Source organism: Molothrus ater, chromosome 1 (genome assembly GCF_012460135.2).
Source record: "Molothrus ater isolate BHLD 08-10-18 breed brown headed cowbird chromosome 1, BPBGC_Mater_1.1, whole genome shotgun sequence".
NCBI lineage: Eukaryota > Metazoa > Chordata > Aves > Passeriformes > Icteridae > Molothrus > Molothrus ater.
Genome location: NC_050478.2, coordinates 4,755,011 through 4,778,396, shown reverse-complemented (window position 1 = coordinate 4,778,396; position 23,386 = coordinate 4,755,011). Strand labels below are relative to the sequence as shown.

Here is a 23,386-nt window from a genome sequence, read left to right as displayed (position 1 = left end):
TTGTGACTGTCTATATCAGCTTATTTAAAACCTCAGGAAAGAAGATAAACTCTCACATTTAGGACTTGGCTTCCTCTGCAGGGGGGGAGTCACTGCAATGCTACTACAGGATAGCACCTTTTGCAGGAGATGGGGGTGAAAATGCCTCTCTTTGGGGTGAGTCTCACCCTTTCTTCTGACAAATAAGTAAATGGATCTCCTCTGAGTTAGGTGGCACATGGCCTGCTCTCCCTTGTAAGCTTAGGAGCAGTGTCCTGTGCCCATGGGGAGCATCTGCACCCTATCCAAGGTTTCCCAGAGGAACCAGAGGCTAGATAGGATAAACAGCACACTGAGGACCTGCTGCTGGCAGCCCTGGAATGGCTTGTGGTGAGGAGACACAGTGGAGGCTGTGTTGCTGTCCCTTCCCTTGTGATGCTCTTCAGCCATGTAGGGTTGGTCTGTGCCAGCAATTGCACCTCCCACTTGCTGTGCAGGCTGAATGAGAAGGCTGACCTAGAACAGAGGCTACACAGAGCTAAAGAGTAAATGAGGTATTTATTAAAAGGCCTCAATGGATCCACCTTGGGCAGCACAAGAGCCCAGCCCAAAGTGAACCAAAATGGTCACAAAATGGATGACTGCTCACAAGGTCTCACACTTTTATAGGTTCTGGTCCATTTGCATATTGGAGTTAATTGTCCAATTACAGCTTCAGATTATAAGTCCCATCTTTCTTGTTTTCTCTCTTCAGTTCACATTGTTTCTGCTCTAGGGCCTGAAACTTGTATTGGTTGTCCTTGGTCTCCAGCTAGAGAAGGAATTGTTTTGTCTCCCTACTTTGTGCAGAGAGCTCACCATCCCCTGATATGAAGCTCAGAACTACACACTAAAGCAACACAGAATCTGAAAAATATGAAAGCTAAAACTTAAGGCATCATTTCCCCCCTTCAGAGGCTTGACAAGATTTAAAAAGCTTAATTACCTGCTGGTAATTAAGAATCAAGTGGGCTGACCCAAATACCTTATCCTTAGTTCTCCACTGCTGAGCTGTGAGGGGAGGCAGTAACATTTCTTGTGGGACATTAGAAAGCAGAGACAGATAAAACATTAAATGCCAGGATGGTATCTGCAGCCTGCAGGGGACAAGAGGGGCTGCTCTCAGCCTCTCCTGATGCCTTGTGCAGGCTGCCCTAGAACAGAGGCTGGACAGAGCTAAAGAATAAAGCAGGGATTTATTCAAAGGCCTCCATGGATGCACCTTGGGCAGCACAAGAGCCCAGCCAGGGCTGCACCCAAGATGAACCAAAATGGCCCCAAAATGCACCAGCGCTCCCGGGCTCTCTCCCTGGGATCAGTTCTGCTCCATTTGCATCTTGCAGTTCATTGTCCCATTCCAGCTTTAGCCCCTGCAGTCCCACCCTGCTTGTTTTTCTCTCTCCAGCCCACGGGGTTTGTGCTCTTGGGCTGAGATTTGGATCATTTGTCCTTGGTGCCCAGCTGGAGCAGGAATTGTTTTGTCTCCCTGCTCTGTGCACAGAGCTCAGCATGCCCTGATGTGAAGCCCAGACCCACACACTAAAGCAGCACAGAATCTGAAAAATAGAAAAGCTAAAACCTGAGGCATCAATCCTTACTGTCCCCAGTGCAATCCTTCCAGGCTTGTCCATCCCAAGTGCTGAGCAGAGCCTAAAAGCTCACCCAGAACTGGATTTTGTGGTGGAAGAACAGAGTAGAGCTGGGTGTTGAGGCAGGAGGGTGGGAAGGGACATGAGAGCAGCAGGCTGAAGTCAGGCTCTGAAGCTGAGCCAGCTCATCTCCCAGCCATGGATGTGGAGAAGCAGAGCACAGCCCTGCCTGGGAGGATGGGGTGGGGATGGGAGGAGGATATTGCTGTGCTCTGAGTGCTCCTTGCAGTGCAGCTTTTGAGTGACAGGGAAAGTGCCCCACTGTAAACAGCTCATTTATAGCTGAATAAAAATGCTCTCAGCTGCTGCCTCAGGGGCCAGTGTTGGATTTCTGCTTAAGCCCAGCTTCATCCACAGCTTTGCCAGGTGGTGAGGAGTGGGGCTGGTCTCTGTAAAGATGGGATGCAATTTGTTTGAACCCACAAAGGGTGCAAAGAGGGAATGGTGTCCTTTAAAAATGCCTGTGTTGTTTCATAAAAGATTCTTGGTTTTTCACAGTCCTGTCATTTGAATGTGGTGGGGTTTTGTTGCTTTTACTGTTGCAGAAAAGGTAAATATAGGGTGTTGCTGAGGAAAGGGGAATGTGCTACACAGACTGAGGGGCTGTACTGCCTAATTCCAAGATTTTTCTGGAATAACTTGTACCCTCCAAAGCCAGGAGTACCAAACACATCCAGGTGGCAGCAAATCTCCTGTTCCTGGAAGCTGCCAGGCCTAGTGGTGCTCTTGATTTTAAGGCATAACCCACACACCTGGAGATCACCCCCAGTCACCTTTCCCAACAATTCTCCCTGCTCCAAACATTGTTTGCTGCCTTGTTTGGGCTCTAAGTCATCCCTGCCCAGGCTCCAGCAGCCAGGGTTTGTGCAAAGGATGCATCAGTGGTGAGGGGTTGTGGGTTCTTTGCTTCTTTTTTTCCAGGGTCAGGATTAAATTGATGAGAATGTATTTCTTGTTGGGACTCAGATGTTTATCAGTTCTTATCTATGTCAGTCTCACAAACCCTGAGTTCTGCAGCACTTCACTCTAACAAACTAAAAATGGAGCCCATCTCTCTCTCTGCAAGGCCTTTGAAGGATCAACTGTCCAATTAGGAAATGACACCTCAATTATTTTCACTTTTAACTCAATAACCAACTACCCGTGGCTGCAATGGGGACTTTTTTATCCAATTACACAAAACCACCCAAAGCCATGGAGAAGAAGGGGAAGAAGAAGGTGGAGAAGAAGAAGAAGGAGAAGAAGGACCAGCCTCTGCCCTAAAACCTCCATCTTGCTTTATATCCATTCCTGTATTCTAAACCCTTAAACTCTGAGTTTCCCACCCTGTGATCTCACACACTTCTATCCAAACTCCACACCCACAATCCCAGTTCTGTCATTCCATTCTGGAAGCTTCTCCATGGCCTCAGGTCAGTGCAGTGTTCTCTTGGGGGACAGTGCCTGGCAGCACAGAAATCTGAAATTCTCAGCAGCCAGAGTTCCAACAAGGGCTTTCATGTGAACCTTGAAAGAGGCTGGAGAGAATTAATTCAGCACAGGGAATGTGATCCCTGGACTCCCTCTGCACCCAGCTGTGGTGCACTGGCACATGCTGGTTTTGCTCAGTGTTGTACCATCAGAGCAGTAGCAGGAGAAGCTGTTCCCCGAGGAGGAGGTAGCTTTGGAAAGGGTCTGGAAATCCTCCTGAGGCTGTCAGCACCCTAAGGCTTCACCTGCAAAATGCCAAATGCAATAAAATTCCATGTCTGCTGTGTATGGGGCACCTGTCCAGAACTCACTGGAGCTCCCTCCCTCAGTCCCTGCTTGGATCTCAAACAGTTTCCAGAGTTGTGCACAGGTTTATAACCACACACTGCAGAGCGAGGAGTGGTTAATACATTTATTAATTAATAATAATTCATTAATAATATTATTATTAATAATAAATATATAATTATTAATAAATTTATCAGTTAATAAATTTTATAATAATAAACATTTATTATTATAAAAATATATAATATTATATATAATATTATATATAATATATATTTTATAATATATAAAATATATATTATTATTATATATATTATATAATATTTAAATATTATTAAATTTGTTATTTCTAAATTTTATTATTAATAAATTTATCATTTATTATTTAATAAATTTATTATTCTATTATATTATGATTTTATTATAAATTATTATAATTATTATTAATAATACGAGTAATCAATTAATAATTAAGAAGAAATTTATTAAATAGATTATAATTAATAAGTTTATTAAATAACAGGCCAAACAGAGGGGCAGAAATGGTGCCACAAATTTCTTCCAGCAGCCCAGATCTCCAGGCTTGGCCTTGTTTGCTGAACATTTCAGTCTCGGGGGAAAAAAAAATGTATATTTTAATTGTCTTTAACAGCACAACTGTTTAAGTTGTCTGGTTGAGGAGATGGTCAGCTCTATAGCAGAGGGGAATCACTGGGCTCTCTGGGGTTTTCAGACTCATGGCTTGTGGTCTCAGAGGCTGGGCAGGGCCCCAGTGTAAAAACACACTTATTTTTACCTGTGTCTCTGGGTAATAACCAGTCACTGATGCAACTGTCAAGCACTGGTTACTGAGGGGCTTTTTCAGGGTGGGCCAGAGCCTCCTCTAACCACCAGGTATTTTGTCCACTTTTCCTTGTGCAGCAACTGAAAGGGAAGATCCTGGTGAAAGGCAAGAAGCTGAGCAGGCAGGAGGACCCCATCAATGGGAACAACAACCTGGAGGCTGAGGATGTCTCTGATGAAGATGAAGCAGCTGAAATTGAAGATGAATCTGTGAAGACCAAGGTAGAGCAGAAGGGAAAGGTGAGTGAAAGAAGAAATCACTGAGAAATCTTTTTTAGGTGGGTTTTGTACCACACCTAAAGCAATAAAGAAAGGAAAGCAATTGAAATACAATTTTTCATGTGTTCCCAGCCAAGACAGGTCTGTGTGGTTTCAGCTACTCAGCTGGGTTGAAAGGGTGAATTGTTGAAATTGCTGGGGCTGAGGATCCTGGTGCTTGCCCAGCTTAATGATCTCTGTCCCAAGCACAAACAGAGATCTTGCAGAGCCAGCCAAGCACAAAGGTTGGCTTCTTTCTCTAAAACGAGACTGGAGGACCTTGCAGCAAGGACAGACTGTGGAAGCAGTGGAAGGGCACATGTTCAATCTCTGTCTTATTTCCAGAAATCTGTTTGTCATGGGACAGTCATGACTTTGGCTTTTCCAGTCACATTTTAGGATATGCCTGCACCCTCACTGGCTGTTTGTTTCTGACCTGGAGGAGGGAGGGAAGATCTATGGGGAAGGGGTGGCCAGCTACTAAAGCAATTTGTATGATGATTGCTGGAAGGAAAAGGATGGCCTTTGCACAAGTGTTCTGTCCCATCTTGTGAGGAAATGGATGTTTCCAGCATGCAGGTCCTTGTGAAGACCATATCTGTCACGGGGTGGCTTCATAGGTGACACAGACACATTCAGCCCCACTGAAGGCAAAGATGTTTGGTGTTACCTCTGTATCAGGACTGATCTACATTTCCCTTTGATGAGCTGCTCACTCTTTGCAGGTCTTATTTACTTCTCTGATCTCTAGTCAGTAATGTGTACATTATTTTGACATTCTGACATCTTCTGACTTTCTTTTCTTGCCCCTGATGGGAGCTGGGGACTCCCACTTGCACCAGTGAATGTGGCTGTGGAGTTGGAGTCATCAAAGCATTGTGACAACTTCCTAATTCAAGGGGGAAAAAAAGCCCAAGCTCTGTGGAGGCCAAAACACCCTTTTATTCCCTTTATTTCCAGGTTTGCATGCCTGGGACCAGGACAGTATGGAAAAGTCATTGCTAAGGCTCTGCTGTAAAATTTAGCACCTGGAGACAGACGTGAGTGCTGAAATAGAAATGATTCTGCAGGGAGCAGCAAGGAAGGGTATCCCACCAACAAAGGGAGAGTCCTTTTCCAGCCTTTCCTGCACAGGTGACACAGAGGGCACACCAGCAGCTGCTGAGAGTGTGCATCTTTTCCTGGTGGAAGTGGTGGAAAAGACAAGCCCCACGGATCCTATAGAGAAAACACAATTGCCATTTCGAGCACGAGAGTAAAACCTCCCCACAAACCTCTTGCTGTCCTGTTTTTAGAGTGACACCTTGAAGCTGGCCAAGGAGCTGTCAGACACAGTTGTCTACTGCAAGAGTGTCCACTTTGAGGGCTTTGATGACCCCAGCCATCCTCGGGCTTTCTACGAGATGTCGTCGTTCTCGGAGAGCAAAGCTCTGAAACTGGCCCAGGAGTCTGGTAAGTCTGTTCTGCCCTCCTCTGTCCCTGCCCCCCAGAAAGGGACAGCTGCTGGTGGAAAAGGCAGCCCAAAGACATGGGTTATGATCTCTTTGATCAAGCATGTCACTGAGAAAAGTGGGAAGAAATAGCCTTGAGGATGTTACCAAGAAGGGGGTTTTTGCAGGTGGTTCCCATTCAGCCAGACTTGCCAGGCAGAGGAGAACACACAGGCACAGCAAGAAGAGATAAAAGTAGCCCCACCACTGAAAGGGATGGGGGGAAAAAAAAAATCTGGTTTTTTTTTCCTGTCTCTGTAGGAACCAGTTTTATCCATCACAACATCAGGCACCTGAGCCGTATCTACCCCGCAGGCTGGAGGACGGATTCTTCCAACTACAGCCCCGTGGACCTGTGGAATGTTGGCTGCCAGATTGGTGGGTGTCTCTGGGAGGCTGGAGGGGGTCACCTGGCTGGGGAGGGGCTGCAGGTGAGGCAGAATCTCAAGCCCTTTGCAGCCAGAGGCTCAGCAGCCACTGGGAGAGACCAGTTTTCCAAATAATGCCCAGTGATGTGGTGTTGTGAGGTCCCCAGGATGAGGTGAGAGATGAGAATTTGACTCCATGTTTCTCAGAAGGCTGATTTATTATTTTATGATATTATATTAAAAGAAAATTATATAGTAAAACTATACTAAACTGTAGAGAAAGGATACAGAAGGCTAGAAAAGAATGATAATGAAAACCCGTGACAGACTCAGAGAGTCTGACACAGCTGGCTGTGGTTGGTCATTAAATTAAAACAATTCACATGCTGGGTAAACAATTCTCCTGATCACATTCCAAAGCAGCAAAATGGGGAGAAGCTGAAGCTTCCCAGCTTCCCAGGAGAAGAAATCCTGGTGAAGGGATGATTCATAAAATATCACGGTGACACAGTGACTTCCCATGGACCATCTTCTGTCTCACAAATCCATCAGGAGAGGCTTTTCTGCACATTAATGTGCAAATCCCTGCAGTTTCACTGCCAGCAGAGTTATTGCCATGTAACAAAGGAGCATGAGCTCATTGGGTCCTGCAGCCCCATGGGGGCACAGGTAGCACCCCTTGCCCTGTCTGGCCTCAGGACAGTCCTTGGGAGGCACCATCAGTTCCCTTGGGGCACAGGAAGGCCAGACCTGAATCCAGTATTTGGGCATGCAAAATAAGATTTTTTACAAGCCCTGAGTACTTTCAGCTCCCAGGAAAACCAGTGTGCTGCAGTTATCAGTCTTGCTGCAGGTGGAAAAATAAGGGAGGGCCTTAAAATGCTCTCAGCCTTCAAGTATGACCAAGTATGAAAGACATGCAACCAGGATAAATTTCTGTGTCTTAAGAGATGTCTTAGGTGTTGCTAAAGAGTTTAAAATCATCCTTGAGGAAATGAAGGGAGCACTGAGGAGCTGCTGGGGTCCATGTGCACTCCCTGTGTGGTATCAGTGAGGCTGTTCCAGGTTTTACATCAATGCCTTTAAAAAAGGTATCGACAAATTGGGAAGAATACAAGGAATGTGTCTGGTGTTAGGACAGCAGTGAGGCTTAATCTGTTTTGGGCAGTAGACAGTAAAGAGGTGATTTGATCACAGCTTCTGTGCTGCCACCTAAGGAGTTCAGACAATGAGGAGCTCTCCAGTCCAAGCAGCAGAGGCATCAATGCCCCTCAGGATGGCAAATGAAAACAGGCAGCTCTGGGCTGGAAAGGAGATTTTATAATGAGGCTAAGTAGCCACAGAAATGATCTGAGATGGATTTGCTGACTTCACTGCAGGAGAGAACTCCTTCAGCATAGAAATGAAGAGGTTTATCTAAAAGATGCATTTGTTCTAGGTAGCATAAATTCCTTGCAGGACAGTTTTTGATCCTGGGGAAAGCAGGATGGCTGTAATGGCTCCTCCTGTCTCTGTCATCTCTGAATGCAAGAAATCCTCAGGGCTAGCAGGCTGTGAGGGTCAGAGTTTACCACTGCTCTTTGAAGCGTGGAAAAGCCAATGTTTATGTCCATGAAGTGCAGTTTCATGTGAACAGAATTAGCATGGAAAGATTCCTAATTGATTTCTCTGAGTGACTGAAGTTATTTATTTATGTTGCAGTTGCCCTGAATTTCCAGACAGCAGGCACAGAAATGGATGTGTACCAGGGCCGCTTCCAGGACAATGGGTTTTCTGGGTATGTCCTAAAGCCAGAATTCCTCCGGGACGAACAAACCAAATTCAATCCAAAATCCATCACAGAAGGAACATGGGGGACAAAGAAGAAGCTGCTGCTTAAAGTAAGAATAGAAGTTGGAAAACATCTCAGTAACATCTGCTTTTGGGGGGGGTGTTAGGGTTAGGGTTAGAAGGTTGTGCCTTCTCCTTCTTCTGGCCCTACCTTGAATGTTGTCTAACCCTACTGATTTCCCACATCTGGAGGCTCTCATGGACTTGGACCCTCCAGGGATCTACTCTCATGTTTAATGTTGGGTGCGACCGTGTTCACAGGGGTCCCAGGATGAGGGAGGAGACGAGGATCTGACTCCATGTTTCAGAAGGCTTGATTTATTATTTTATGATATATATTATATTAAAACTAAAAGAATAGAAGAAAGGATTTCATCAGAAGGCTAGCTAAGAATAGAAAATAAAGAATGAATTACAAAGGCTTGTGGCTCAGACTCTGTCTGAGCCAGCTGACTGTGGTTGGCCATTAGTTAGAAACAACTCTATGAGACCAATCCCAGATGCACCTGTTGCATTCCACAGCAGCAGATAATCAATGTTTACATTTTGTTCCTGAGGCCTCTCAGCTTCTCAAGAGGAAAAATCCTAAGGAAAGGATTTTTCATAAAAGATGTCTGTGACAGTTGGGCAACAGGTTAATGACAATATTTGCTGTTGTTCCAGAACTGTGCAGGCAGGCGTGCAGCCGCCTCTGGTGTTCCCAAGCACCAGCTGAGCACTGTGGGGACACTCAGAAAAGTTGTCTGTCCCAAAGCCAGCTGGCTGGGCTGGAGCAAGGTTCCTTAGGGGCTTTAGCTCATGACAGCTTCTTCTGAAAGATGTCACAGCAGCAGCTCTGAAAGGGCAGCACCAGCCTCTCACAGCAGATCCTGCACTCCTGGCGAAGGAAAGGGAATCCTCCAGGGAGCCCCCCTCCCCTAATGATGTCCTGACATCTTCCCCGTTTCCTCCACAGATAATCTCTGGCCAGCAGCTGCCAAAGGTGAACAAAAGCAAAAACTCCATTGTGGATCCCAAGGTGACGATAGAGATCCACGGTGTCCAGCAGGACAACAACAAGAAGCAGACCAAAGTCATCGAGAACAACGGTGAGGGGGTTTCCTCCCAGCTCTGCTCCCAGGAGCAGAAACCTTTTCTGTTCCTTGGCAAGGCTGCTGCCCTGTGGGCAGACCCACCCAGGGCACCCAATCCTGCCCACTCTAAGCAGGTATTTGAGGTGTTGTTCTTCTTCTGTTTGGAGACAGAAATTCCCTGTAAAACAACATCAGCCATGTGGGTTGTTTGGGGCTGGCTGCCAGATTTGCAGAGCTAGAGCTTTGGAAGTGCTCTTTGCCTCCATGCAGTTGGGTTTGACCTGGTGTGCAGGGGTTCTCACCAGGATCTTCCCAGAGGAAGCTTCTTGTGGGGCTGAGTGTACCCCAGAAGTGTCACAAACTCACAAAAGATTGATGGAAGGAAGTTCAGAGCTGTCTGTTCCAGCCTCTGCCTAAGGTAGGGCCAGACAAAGTTTACTCAAGCTGCTCAGGGTATTGCCCAGATCAATTTTGAGTATCTCAGAAGTTGAAGGACCATTTCTTACCAGTCAGACATGGCTGTGACCTCCCTCTGTGCACTGAGGGTTTGATATTATGGCCTTCTGCACAAACACACATACTCTGCTTTTCTGTGTGGAGTAAGAGCCAAGCACTGGAAAGCTGGTGCATATTTTCCTGCCTGCTAACAATGTTTTCCTTTTCCTCTTTCCTGTTTGAATAAATCTGGCCTGGCTCCTAAAGCTCGTGGCCATTTCCGTCACCTACAATAATTTTTACAGCCTGTCAAGTGAAAGTTGTGTAGGGAACATTGCAGCCCTGCCAGGCCTGTTCCTCAGAGCTGCTGAGCACTCCCAGCCCCATGGCCAGCCCTTCTCCAGCTGGAACAATAGTGGAATGATGCTGGAATGCTAAGTGCTGCCTTATGGAAAGCAGATCAATCAATAAAGACACCCCAGGCCCATCTCAGCACCTTCAGGGCCAGATGAAAGATCCCCGTGTCCTGCTGAATCACTCACAGACCCTGCAGGACCAGCAGGCTCCAGGTGACATTTTGCTGTCCTTGGTCTCTGCTCTGCACAGGCAGTAGGGTTTTTAACAGGATGTCCTCTCCTGTTTGCTCCTGGGGAGTGGTTTATTGACACTGCACTGCCGTGGCCTGGAGAGAGGGCACTGAGCTTGCTCTGCATTTCATGTGTGTTGGTCTCAGCTTTGTTTGCTTTGTGATTCTGGACCACATGATCCTTATCCAGACTTGATTATGCTTTTTGTAATCAGACACTCCTCATTAACTTTTCTTGCAGACAGGGAAATTGGGGCACAGAGTGGTGCTTAGATGGATTATCTCAAGCAGTTGGAGAGGCTTAAGGCTCTAGAAGGCTGTCTCAACACAAAAGCACAGCTTTCCTCTCTTCCCTCCCCTGGTTTAGGGCTATAAAAGTTTGCATCTGGTCCAATGGCAACCAAAGACACCCACGTAGCACCCAGCAAGAGCCTGTGGAGCAGAGCTGAGGTTCTCCCCTGTCCTGCTCCTCACTCCTTAGTAGGACCAAGGTCTGCAGTGAACAGCCCAGGCTGAAGGATTTATTAATTCCAGGCAGAAAATCACAGTATCAAAGCTGGGAACAAGGCTTTTGGCACCTCCTCAGAGCCTTGGTCTAGGTCAGATTAGATTGACAGGCAGGAAGAGTCTCCATCCATGTGCAAACACCTCAGACCACCATTACTGCTGACATCTCTGACCTCCATCCTTGTCTGTGTTGCCCAGGCTTTAACCCAAACTGGAATGAAGAGTTTACATTTGACATAGAGATCCCTGCACTTGCCCTGGTCCGGTTTGTGGTGGAGGACTTTGACATGTCGACCAAGAATGATTTCATCGGGCAATACACCCTTCCCTTCACGAGTCTGAAGCAAGGTAAGGCCCTGCTGCCTGCTCCTCACAGCCCCTGAGCCCTCTGGGAAGCTCTAGTGTCCTGGATGAGTGGTCCAGATCCATCACAGCTGGGGTCAGAGTGGATTTTTTGGCACCTGTTGTCACCAGAGACCTTGGGCACGTTGTGTTACCCATGCTCAGAGCTGTGCTTCTGGGACCTGCCTGTTCATCACCCTGTGGGAAATGGGGACAAAATGCTCTGAGACAGGGAGATGTTTGTGCAGGGTCTTGGCAAACGTGAGCAAACACTTTTCCAGATGGACTAAAGGCCATTTTCCATCTGTCTCTGCTTCCAGGTTATCGCCACATCCATCTCCTGACCAAGAACGGAGACCCCTACTCCTCCTCCACCCTCTTTGTCTACGTCAACATCCAGGACTGTGAGTAGCAGCTTGGCTCCTCCAGGCCACAGAGAGCCTCCCTACAGACCTGGAAGGAATTCAGTGTGTGTGAGCCCTGCCAGTGCCAGGGTCAGTCCCCAGCACCTTCCCTGGAGCAGCACTCGGTGCTCTGTAGGACCCCGGTGTGAGACAGCCATCGACCTTCTCCCTGCTGCTGGAAACATCCTAATGCTGCTGATGAGATTAATCCTTTTGTACCTGTTCAACCAATCCAGCTGTGGTTTTAGTTCACTTTATTTCCATTTTTTTAATGTTGCTTTTAGCGAGAGGACGGGGACTCCTTTTTTAGTGAAGTACAGCTCCTGGGTTGGGCTCAGTCAGGCATCTGGGCAAAGCACCCAACATCTGTGCAAGGAAGAGTCTCCCTCAGCACTGCAATCAGTGGCCAGGTGCCAGGTGGCTCCTTGCAACTGCAGGTGTCATCCATCTTTCACCATATGAAGCCCTAAACGGGGACACCATTCCCCTCCTTTCTGTTACAGATTAAAAAAGAAAGCTGCACTACAAAGCCCCGTGTTATGTAACCCGAGTTTCCTTTTGTGTTGTAATAAAAAATACACGAGCACTACTCTGCCTGTGTGCCTGGCTCTCAGCCAGGCCACTTTGCATTCAAAGCTCAGCTCTCATCCTGTGAAGGAGAAAGAAGCTGCCGAACAGCAGATTTCCCTCTGACCCAAAGTGAAACCCACTCAAAGGGACCTCAGAGAAGGTCTTGTGCCAAAGACAGAGGGAGCAAGCTCAACTGCCAGCAGGGCTTTTCTTTTGGCTTTGGTTTTTTTTTTTTTTTTTAATACAGTAAAACTTGGTGTTTTTACAGAAAAATGTCATTTTTTAACAGACAGGAAGTAGATGTTATAAGTTCTAGCAGGTCCCAGCTGCACTGTAGAGGTAACCCAGCACGAGAATGTTTTGAGAACAACACAGTATTTATGGCAACGAGTGATTTGTCCTCAAGCAGAGCTACAGAGTTAAGGGAATATTGTTGAAATAAAATAATATATATTTTGAAGTGCCAACTGTGTTGCTAACAGTATGTTAGACTATTAAAAGTTTAAAACAAATTCTGGAAGCGTTCAATTACTTGTCACTATTTGCCTCTTTGTCCTACTTGAATGCAACATGCATGAATTTGGAGCTAGACCTGCTTGATTTCTTAAATTATCAGGATTCCTGGGGATTCTGATCCCTGGTGGTGAAGATGAGGGGCTGATACCAAAGATGTTAATGTCCTTTTAAACATACTCTGGTCATTTTATTTTTTAGTCCAAAATAGCCTGGATTTAGTGATTTTTAGGCCCTCTGCAAAGCTGGGATTCTTTTAGTCCTCCCTGGAGTTTGTTATGCTGCAGTAAACATTGGGCACATTGATTTTTCCTCTTGACTACAATACTGTGTGATGTTGTAAACCATTGCCAGATTAAATGTGAATTAAACCCACACCTCAAGGGCTGATATTGCATTAACCACCAGCCAGCTGGAAGAGCTCAGGAGTGGCCAGTGAGGCAGAACAGGGGGCCCTGCAGTGACACAGGCTCTCCCAGGTCACCTCTGGGATGGGGCACATTGCTGGGGACACATTGGAAGGCCAAGGATGGAACACCCTTGACTCCCACCCAGGGACAGCCTGAGTTTGGTCCCTGCTCTCAGCACTTTGTTTTAGGGAGCCATGGGATGAAAAGCAGAGGTGAAGGTGGTAAGAAATGCTCCTGCCCCCTCACTTGTACCAACACCAGCTCTTGTGGGGCAAGTTAGAAAGAAATTCTTCCCCTGTGAGAGCAGTGAGGCACTGGAAGAGGCTTCCCAGAGAAGCTGGGGATGCCCCATCACTGTTAATGTTCAAGGCCACTTTTGGGGCTCCGAGAAACCTGGGACAGTGGAGGGTGTCCCTGTCCATGGCAGGAAATTGGAACTGGATGATCTTTAAGGCCCCTCCCAATGCAAACCATTCTGTGATTCTGCTCCTCTGTGAGGCCAGATCAGCCTGCTGGGTTGGCTGTGGACTTAGTACTGGGATTTTTTGGATGGCAGGGTTATATTTCAGGTGGGATACTGAGCTAAAGCCCTCACCTGCCTGCTGTGGCCAGCACCAGAGAAGTGGGGGACCAGGTGGCCAGGGTCAGGGTGGGCTTGGATGGATTGCACAGAGAAGCTGGGGTTTCCTCTGCTTGTTTTGCACTTAAAGGTAGGCAAGATCTATGGGATGAAAAAACATCCTTTATCAAACAGAAACAGCTGGGGAAAGCTACTATAGCCAGGTAGGAAAGGAGCTGAGATGGAGATGGGGTGGGCAGAGCATGATGACAATGCTGCAAGGTCCCAAAGGAAGGGACATGTCCACATTGTTACCACCTGAGCTCATCTCTGAACAGATCAGAAGTGCTGCAGCCCCACTGGAGGGAAGAGCTCTGGGGAAAAGAGCAGCAGAAACAGGACATGGCCACTGACATCACAGCAAAAGGCACCAAAGGGAGGAAGTGGGAGAGGTTTTTCTTTTAGAAATCAGAGGTGGGGAGTAAAAGCAACTCCCCCATGAGGAGAGGAGTGCAGCAGCAGTTTCCATCAGGCCCAGGTATCAGAAGGCTCTGTGAGCTGTGAAATCCCAGGCTGGTCCCTGAGTGCTGCCAGGAGCACTGCACTCGTGTTGGTGAGTGTGGTGGCTACAGGAATTAAAGCAATTGGCAGCAAACTGGCCTAATCTCTATAATCTGACTGTATTTTGGCTGATCTTCATCTGATTGTGTGGAGCTGGTTAGGCCCACAGGTAGGTGGCATTCCTGCATCTTACTGAGGAGCACATGCAATTCTTTAATTTGGGAGCTGGCAGCAGCACTCCTCAGCAAGGCAAGGCAAATATTGCTGATTCCAGCAGGGCCAGCAGAGGTTGAAACGTGGGTAATGTGCACTGATTGCATCTCTTGTGAACACAACAGGAGCAATCACACAGGTAATTCAGCTGATTTGTGTCTCTGCTTGATGCTTTACTCTGCACAGGGTATTCCAGTGGGTTTTGGGCTGGACCCTGAAGCAGAAATGGGATGAAGTGGTGGTAGGAACAGGGACAAAACAATGGGGTTGGGGTTTATTGAGTTAACTACCAATTCTTAAACACAAAGTTCTCCAGCCCAGCCGGATTGTGACACTTCTGCACCATGATGTGGCCCTGGATGTTGAGTGAGAGCTCTTTGCCCCTCATTCCACAGCCTGGAGCTCCCCAGCTCCCTGCCCACATCCCTGCAGTCAGGCCAGCTGCTGAACTGCCAGGTACTGCTGCCCACTGCCAATGGGGGCTCCAGGAGCAGGGTACATGGGTGTGGGGGACAAATGGCCCCAGCTACGTGGAGTTTGGGACTGAAGGGGCCCCACCTCCTCAGTTCTTTTCAAAAAAATCCAAAATTCCATTGATAACCAGGTGTTTGAAGGATCTGTGGCCCTGCAGAGCTTTTATCTGCTGCCATCCTACCCTCCATGCTGATCAAGGACACTTAGCGTGCTGCTGCTGGATGTTTATTTGGAATCACTGATCAGGTTGGAAATGGAGTAAAGCTGCAAACCCACATGGTCTGAGTTTTTAAAGGTGGTGTTTTTTCCTTTAGTTTACATTTTTATCCTGTAATCACTGACTGCTCACATTTCCCACTGCCCTCCCCAGTCAGACTGATCCCACAGCGTGGAACCAGCACTCTCGTGGACATCACAGGGATGGAGCCCTGATAAAAACTTCAGTAGGACACCCTCTGCCTCAGGTCATACCCAACACCTTCCTGGCTTCCTCAAGCCTCTGGTCTGTGGCCTGGTGGACTCTGACATTCACCTGGCCATGGTCAGGGAGGCCAGGTGAGATTGCAGATGTTGTCTGAATGAGAAAAAAAATAGAGTCTTGTCTGGCAGTCAAAAATCAGTATTTGTGTCTAGCCTTCAGTGTCATCATCCTCTGGAAACATCAGCTAATAAATTTGCTCATAATAAGTGCTTTTTTCACCCCAAACCAGGTTCTCATGTGTTTTACCTGCCCTGGGCTATGCATGTTTATCTGGACCTGATTCTTGCTGTTTTTTGGTGAGAAGGGGCAGAAGTGTCTGGTGTCACTCCACAGAGTACCTCATCAGGCATCTGGCTTTTCCCTGACCTCAAGGCTCCCCCTCCATCCTCTGAGGGCTTCCCCTCCTCTCCTCATCCAGAATTCACACAGCAGCTGCAAATGGCCTTTGTCTTGACTAACTTTAAACTTCTACAAATGAAGGAAGATCATGGCCTGGTGCATGTGGCAATTTGCAAAAGGGAGAGGAAAGATGAGGCTACAATGCAGTTGTGTGGCACACACTTGTCTTCATGGCTATCAGCAATAAAGTGTCAGGAAGAGGCAAAAACATCTTGTCAAGAAGCTGTTCCAGAAAAAGGCTGTTCCTCCTGGGGTTCTGGGTTTGCAGGGAGAAAGGAGCCATCTCCTGAACAGTGGCTGCTGGAATAACTGCGTTGGATTGGGCTGCTGGGTTGGGATCACTGAGGAAATGCCTGCACTTCTTTTCTGCAGCTCCTAAGGGAGCAGGGGCTGGTCCCAGAGTCATCAGATGCCCCCTGCAGTCTCAGAAGAGTCCAAATTGCTTCTTCTCATTCTGCTGCTTCCATTTGGGCATCTGGTAGAACTCGTCCTTGGACTTCCCAAAGATATCGTGGAAATCGGCATCGGAGAGATAGCACTGCCGTGAGGAGAAAGGACAGGTCAGCTTTGGCTTCTGCAGAGCCTGGACACCCCCATGGCTGCATCCCCTCCCCATGTGCCAGTGCTGACCTCTGACTCCAGACCAACAGCTCCTGCTCAGCTCCCTGTCCTCGAGCTGGGAAATGCAACATCCCAGCCGACTGTTCCTCATCCCACTCCCCAAAGCACCAGGGGAATAAAAGCCCATCAGCCCAAAGAGATGTTCCAGTTTTGAGGAGTTAGCATGCTCTGGCTGGAATTTAGCCCCTGCTGATCATACTGTGGCCAGGACAATTTATGGCCCACCAGGGAAGCTCTGCTGGCCAGAGTTTTAGGCAGTGATTCACAGCGAAAGCATCTCCCCCTGCTCAGTCCCCTCTCCTAAAATATTCACTGGAAATGTTCACTCTCATTGCTGGAAATAGAGGGTTTGCAGAAATCAGGCTCATCAGGGATGCTAACAAAGGCTCTGTGGGAATGGGAGGTTGAGCTTTTTCCTGGTATTTTGGGTATAAGAACCCATATAGAGCCCAGCTGTGGATCATGGCTCTGGCTGTGGGTGCTGGCCTGTGCCAGATCTGTTGGGTAAGACATTGGTCAAACAAGGATTACAGGGAATAGAGGGAATCAATCTTCTGTCCCCCCCATCAGCTTGCTTGGATTCAGCTGCAGACACTGCCGAAATCCTTGGGCTGACTGGAAATCTGGGATGTGTAATTTCTTCTGAAATTGAAAACTGCTGAAATGCAAGCTTTCTGCAATTAATAAAAAAACAAACAAACCATCCTTCTGGGACAAGTTTCAGAAGAAAACATTCACCTACAGCTCAAGTAAAATGCAAATTCTGGCTTAGCTCTCAGCTGTGTCACCTTGTCCCCCTGTCCCTCTGAGGACACAAGTTGTGTGGCAGAGCAAAACAATTCTACCAGAAGAAAACACTTTTTAAAAATTACTACTTAAAGTTATTTTTTTTTCTGCCACAGAAACCCCATAATTACTTAAACTAGGCTAAAACCACCACAAGGTGTTTCTTTCCACAGCAGGGAAAGGGAACTAGACCACCTTTAAGCTCCCTTACAACCCAACCATTCTATGGTCCTATGAACTTCCTCACACAAAGCTCCTGCTTTTGGTGAGCCCCTGTGTGTCCTGCCAGTGTCCCCTCGAGTCTGAGCAGGACTTGGTGGTCTAAAGCACACTCAGCCAGCTGCAGGTTAAGTTAGAAAGGGATCAAAGCAGCAATGCCATCACCTCTTTTTTAGTGGGATCCACGCCTTCGGGAAGCTCATCCACGGTCCTGTGCATCAGCACCTCTCGGGAGTAAATCCCTTCCCCGTTGGGCACCATGGCAGGGCTGCTGTGGCTGTTGTTGCTGCTGCTGTAGTTGTTGCTGTTGTAGTTGTTGCTGTAGCGTGCTGTTGCTGTCACTGTGGCTGAAGTGAGATTTGTACTCCGAGGAGGCATTGGCTGTAGCTGAACCAGCCAGGCTGGTGGTGCTGAGGGCTCTCTTGTTCAGGCTGAGGTTGTTCAGGTCCTGCCAAACGGAGGAAAACACCTCATGATGAGATGCTCTGGCAGAGCAAGGTGGGGAAGATGCCAGGATCTTTCTGCTGGGGTTGTGGGGGACTATTTCTGGCACAGACTATCTGTAGCTCCAAAGCAGCAAGGGGAAAGTCCCACCTGAAGTGTTAGTGCAGTGCCTCCATAAATGCTACACCTTGGTGTTAGGACTGCTAAAAGCACACACTAGCGAGAGCTCTTATAAAGAACTGAGGATACTTACAGCAGTCTCATTCTTCTCAAGATAACATCAGGGGAAGGCACATGTGGGATGACAGAAGGTGAGGTTAGATGTCTACCATGTCTAAAACATCTAAATTGCCTGCACACCCCTCCCTGATCAGCCATATCTCCTCATCCAAACCTGCCACTTCCTTCCAGCCTTCATCCTGACCCTGCCCAGGGCAGAACTGACCCTGTGACAATGGCATTTGGGAATGTTGGGACATCATTTACTTTGGAGGATCCCCCACTGGGCCATGCCCTTCTTGACCAGGGGACCCTTGTTTGGGGTCTCAGGGGCTCCACCACTGTAAACTATTCACAAAACACTTCACTACACCCTCTCAGAGCTGCACACACCTTAATTTGTTCTGCATTAGAGCAGCTGGACAATGTCCTGCTTACAGATGCTTCTGGGCAGGACTGGAAAAGGCCCAGGAGGTCTGGGTGTATTTATGGGTAATTTATCACATCTCCCTCTGCTTCCCACAGAGGAGCACAGCTCCAGTGCTGGCAGCCTGAGGTTCCCATCCCTGCCCTCATCCTGGTGTCCCCTCCTTGGTGCAAACAGGCTGGGGGATGTGGAGGTGTGTGAACCCAGGTGTTTCCTACTTGTATGGCCAAGACACAACTCACCACTTTGATCTCAGATATGGCTGACACGTCTCCCAAGCTGTTCTTCATTTCCTCGTAGGATTTGCCATCCTAAAGGGAAAGAGAGAGCTGTGAGAGCCATGGGCTGCCTTTAGCCCACACTCCTGGGTCAGGAGATCCTGAATTTTAAAGCCCAGAGATGGCCACTGATGCGGCAGCTCCTGCAAACCTCAGCCCCTGCAGTCAGAAGAATCTGAGCTTTCACTTGAAAACAAAGAAAAAAAAAATGGACTTCAGCCTTTGCAGTTGTACAGTAACAGGTGAAACCAGCAAATTTAAAGACTTTGGAGCAGAAGGCAAATGAGAAATAATATTCATTGCTGGATTTAAATCTTTTACATTTTTGATGAATCTTGCAATGCCTGAAAGTATTCCTTTTTTCCAACTTTCCTACTTCATTTAGCTAAAACAACACATTTTTTTCAAAGCCTCAAGTCCTTACTTCTTGTAATTAGGTGCCATGTATTACCAGATACCTTTTATTTTCTATTTAAAAAAAAAAAAGGAAGAATCTAGATACTAGATAAATTGGCAAAGCTCATGGCTGTGTTTTCCTAAGCAGCCAGGAGATGTCAGTTCTTAACAGAAACATCCAACAAAGTTTCCCAACAAGAACAAGCAACATAAACACATGGACTGCAGAGAAAACAGATTTAGACCCAAAACTGAGCAAAGAACACACACCAGATGTTTCTGGGATGTCAACAGTTTGGATGGCTTGTCTGTAGTTGCTGAAGCTGCCTACAGGGGATATTTTTAGAGGCACATATTTTATGAGCTGTATCCTTGTTTTTCAGCAGTTCCTCGGGAAAAAAAATAAAACAAACCCACAAGTTTTGACCTTTGTTCTAAGCATCAACATATTTTAAGGGTCACTGTGAGTTGCTGTCTTATCTCTCCAGATCCAGCTGTCAAGACTGGATCCACCACCACATGGATTGGGAAGCAAGACAATGCAAACTCAGATACAGGAAATAAAATATCTCTGTAAGAGTTTTCCTGCAGTGTGGAGTCCTGGGGAAAGAGGGGAGAAAGGAATTTTTCCTTCCCACTCATCTCTTGGAACAGGTTTCCATTTCTGCATAGGGAGGAGCTGGTATTTGTAACTCTGATTTGAAGGCTGGTGCTCAGGGACCAAGGGTGACCTTGCTCAGGAGCTCCTGAGCTCTGATGGACTTTCCACAAACCTGAACATGAGACCTGTCTGCTCACATCTTTCATTTCACCACAGTTTGCCCTTAAAGCTGGCTCATAAATTTGCCTCTGTGGCTGCACTTTCAACAAAGAACTTCTGTTGCTTTGGTTTGTTTTTTTTTTCCTTTATGATGTGGGTGTGTCTGTTTTCCCTCTGAACTTGATTTTACTACTCATAGTCCCCACCTCTTTCTGGCTGAAATCAAAAACTTGATTTGGAACCTAATATTTATGAAAATATGAATATCGTGATTTAGAGCACATTTGCCAAAGCCTCTGTTTCACCACACAGGTACTTTTTTATTGGTGAAGGAGCAGAAGCTGCTCAGACAGCACCAGGAACTCATGTCCCTGCACATGGCAGGGGTCTGGAACTGGATGGTCTTTAAGGCCCCTTCCAACCAAAGCCATTCCATGATTCTGTGAAGCTCAGGACATTTCCTAGTGAGGTTTCACTCCATGCGTCCTATATTCATTGGCAACAACACCCTCCAGGCACCCCTGAGTAGCCACAGGGCTTTTCCAGCAACTTACACTCCATTTGTAGGGGTCCCAGGCGTTGAACCACCCTGTGAAGTTGAGGGGTTCATAGCCCTGCTTCACCAGGATGATGGGAGTTGCCAGGTCCCTCCCAGCTGGGTGGGTCTTGAGATACTCCTTGGCCGAGGCAATGGCCTCGTTCCTCTCCTGTGCGTTGGAGGCTTTGCCAACCCAAAGGAAAATCTGCAAGGGGAGAAGGAGTTGAAGGTCAGTGAGGCATTAGAACCTGTGCAGACAGAGCCTGTTTGCTCTCCCCTGCCAGTGGGAGCAGAGACAAGACTGGAAATGTGTTGTCCCAGTAGCCCCCTGTGATTCTGAGCCCAAATTTACCCCCAAACAAGGAAGATTTTGCTTTTGAGACAGGCATGGAGCATAAATATTTCAGGTGACAGCTCTTGTACGTTTCAAGGTAGCTGAACCCAGTCATTGGCCAAGATCCAACTCAATAACCACCAACTAAAGCCATAAACCTGCTTGAAAACATGTCTGAGGAGAAGGGGAGGAGGCTTTTTCTGACCTCTTCCCACGTGTCCAGCAGCATGACATCATCTTCATCCAGGTCCTCCTGGCAGAACCCGACCACCTCCGTCATGATGAAGCGACCTGTCTGGTTGGAGCACTCAAAGAGGCGAGGCTGGTAGTGTGTGACCTGCTCCTGGAACCTGCCTCGTGCATGGCAGGGGAGGGAAAAGCAAAAAATGTGGAAATCTTTCCCTCCTGGCTTACTGCAGGGCCCTGAAGGTGCTTTTTGTGGCCTTGAGGGGAGAGGGGGAACATGGCAGCACTCATCTAAAGGGCTGGAAGCAATGTCAGGTATCACGGGATTCTCAGACCATTTTGATAACTTTCAAAGGTAATTTTTTTCCTTCACCCAAAAAGGCAAAAGCAGAACCCTTCCCTCATTGTGGCAATGAGCTTGATGTCAGGTGAAAGCCACACCAGATCACGTTTTACAGAAGAAACCATCACCAGCCCAGAGGGCTGGGGAAATCCATGCTGTCCAAAGGCAGATCTAGTCTCAGGATTCTCCTGGAGCTGCTGCTGACAATGGCTGGAAATGGAGCACGTGGTTCCTGCAGCCCTCAGCACAAGATATGGGATATGTTTACTGGGGAGAAAGGAGGATGTAGCACACCCTTGTCTGCAGGCTTTGGACCTGTAGCTCCCACTTCAGGAGAACCCCTGGCCCAAAAGGCAGGGAAGAAACACCTTGGTGTGGTTTCTGATCAAAGCCTTGGTGATATTCTGGCCTTGTGCTTCCTTTATTGAGGACACAGCATCAAAGTATTCACTTTCCTGCAAAGTTTTGATCCCTTGCCTAATGTCCCCTGGCCAGAGGAACAAGCAGGTCACTATTACCTCTTTTCACTGGCATAAGGTGCTTTGCCTCCCAGAGCTTCCCAGAACTCTGCAGGCTCCTGTCCTTCCAGAATGGTGTGTTTGTCCCTTCTGGAAACGATGTCAGCCACCATTTTTGCCATCTCCCGCTCATCTCCACTGCATCCCTGCGTTCAGGATAAAAGATGGAGGTGCAGTTAGGGAAAAAAGACTGGCAAAAATTATCCGTGGGGAAAAGCTGGCTTGGTCCTCTGGAGAGCTTCAGGCCTAATTGAGTGCCCTTGAGCTGATCACTCAGAATCAGAATCATTTCTAGTCCTTGAAGGGACATTTAGTGCAGCCAATGGCACCTGCATCAAACCTCACAGAATGACAGAATGATTTGGGTTAGGAGGGACTTTAAAGATTATCAGGAACACCTTCCATTCAAACAGGATGCTCCAAGCCATATCCAACATGGCTCTGAACACTTCCAGGGATGGGACATCGACAACTTCTCTGCTTCGGTTTGATCTACTATCTCATCCTGACACATGACTGAAACAAGATAAATTAATTTGCTCTCGTCCTGGCTCATTTCTTACAGCTGGAAAATCTGGGATGATTTATTGACCTGAATGAAAGTTGTATGGACACCTACATTGAGGTGAGGTGAACCCCAACATGGGTTACTTTTGTAGAGAAGGCTTTTACTGACCCTCCACAGACAGAGCCCTTTCCTCACAGAAACATTGAATCATTAAGGTTGAAAAAGACCTTTAAGATCATGAAGTCCAACCATCAGCCCAGCACCACTAAATCATGTCATTAAGTGTCACATCCACGCATTTTTGAACACTTTTGACTCCATCATTGCCCTGGGCAGCCTGTTCCAGTGCTTTCTGTGAAGAAAATTTTTTAGCATGCAGTATTAACCTCCCCTGGCACAACTTGAAGCCATTTCTCCACTGAATTAATGGGCCACCTGCCCAAGGATTTAACTCCATGACCTAGCAGAGGCAGCAGACTCAAGCAGACCTGGCTGGTCCCCATGTCTCACTGCAGACTCACCTTCCCACACCACAGGTAGCAGACCTGGCTGGTGCTCAGCAGGAAGACATCGTTGGAGTTGAGGGAGGAGGCTCGGGCTGGCACCTCTGTGGCCTTGGTGTTCACCTCATCCGTGCCCCTCACCTGGAAGAGGCGGATCGCCGGCTCGGGGCTGCTCTGCTGAGCCCGGCTGGTGCCGCCCTGCAAGGAGAGAGGGAAGGGCAGCTGTTGCGTTGTGATTTCAGGGTTCACCCCAGAACCTCGGATCCCTGGCTGATAATTCCCTGCCAGGTGTGTCAGTCACCTCTCCTTCCATCTCTCTTGTCCCCTGCCGAGTACTGTCTGTCAGTCCTGGAATTCCAGAAGGGAGTGGAGAGACTGGCAGATTCAAAGGATGCCCTCTACCCCTGGGGGGACATTAGGCCATCCAGGTGTCCTTTGCCCCTTAAGATCTCCTCTCCCATACCTGGTTGGTGGCTTCCTACCCTTTCCCTCCCCCTGTCCCCAGGGTTAAAAGGAGCAGCAACCACGCGGTTTGTGAGTTCTGTTGGAGCTGTTGCTGGATTCA

General features: G+C 47.6%; 2 protein-coding genes across 2 annotated transcripts in view; one reads left to right on the top strand and one right to left on the bottom strand.

Annotated features, from left to right (window-relative positions):
• The window catches only part of PLCD1 (phospholipase C delta 1), a 48,259-nt gene extending 35,616 nt beyond the window's left edge, over nucleotides 1-12,643 (top strand). Inside the window, 7 exon segments of the mRNA XM_036378684.2 lie at nucleotides 4,347-4,508; nucleotides 5,822-5,978; nucleotides 6,278-6,394; nucleotides 8,086-8,264; nucleotides 9,170-9,302; nucleotides 11,014-11,163; nucleotides 11,478-12,643. Coding sequence (XP_036234577.1) covers nucleotides 4,347-4,508; nucleotides 5,822-5,978; nucleotides 6,278-6,394; nucleotides 8,086-8,264; nucleotides 9,170-9,302; nucleotides 11,014-11,163; nucleotides 11,478-11,569 — 990 coding nt within the window. The 3' untranslated portion in view covers nucleotides 11,570-12,643.
• A 2,451-nt stretch (nucleotides 12,644-15,094) lies between these two features.
• The window catches only part of VILL (villin like), a 37,342-nt gene continuing 29,050 nt past the window's right edge, over nucleotides 15,095-23,386 (bottom strand). The window contains 8 exon segments of the mRNA XM_054515316.1: nucleotides 15,095-16,279; nucleotides 17,533-17,697; nucleotides 17,699-17,815; nucleotides 18,700-18,768; nucleotides 20,446-20,634; nucleotides 20,969-21,113; nucleotides 21,811-21,956; nucleotides 22,840-23,019. Of these exon segments, the coding sequence (XP_054371291.1) occupies nucleotides 16,166-16,279; nucleotides 17,533-17,697; nucleotides 17,699-17,815; nucleotides 18,700-18,768; nucleotides 20,446-20,634; nucleotides 20,969-21,113; nucleotides 21,811-21,956; nucleotides 22,840-23,019 (1,125 nt within the window). The 3' untranslated portion in view covers nucleotides 15,095-16,165.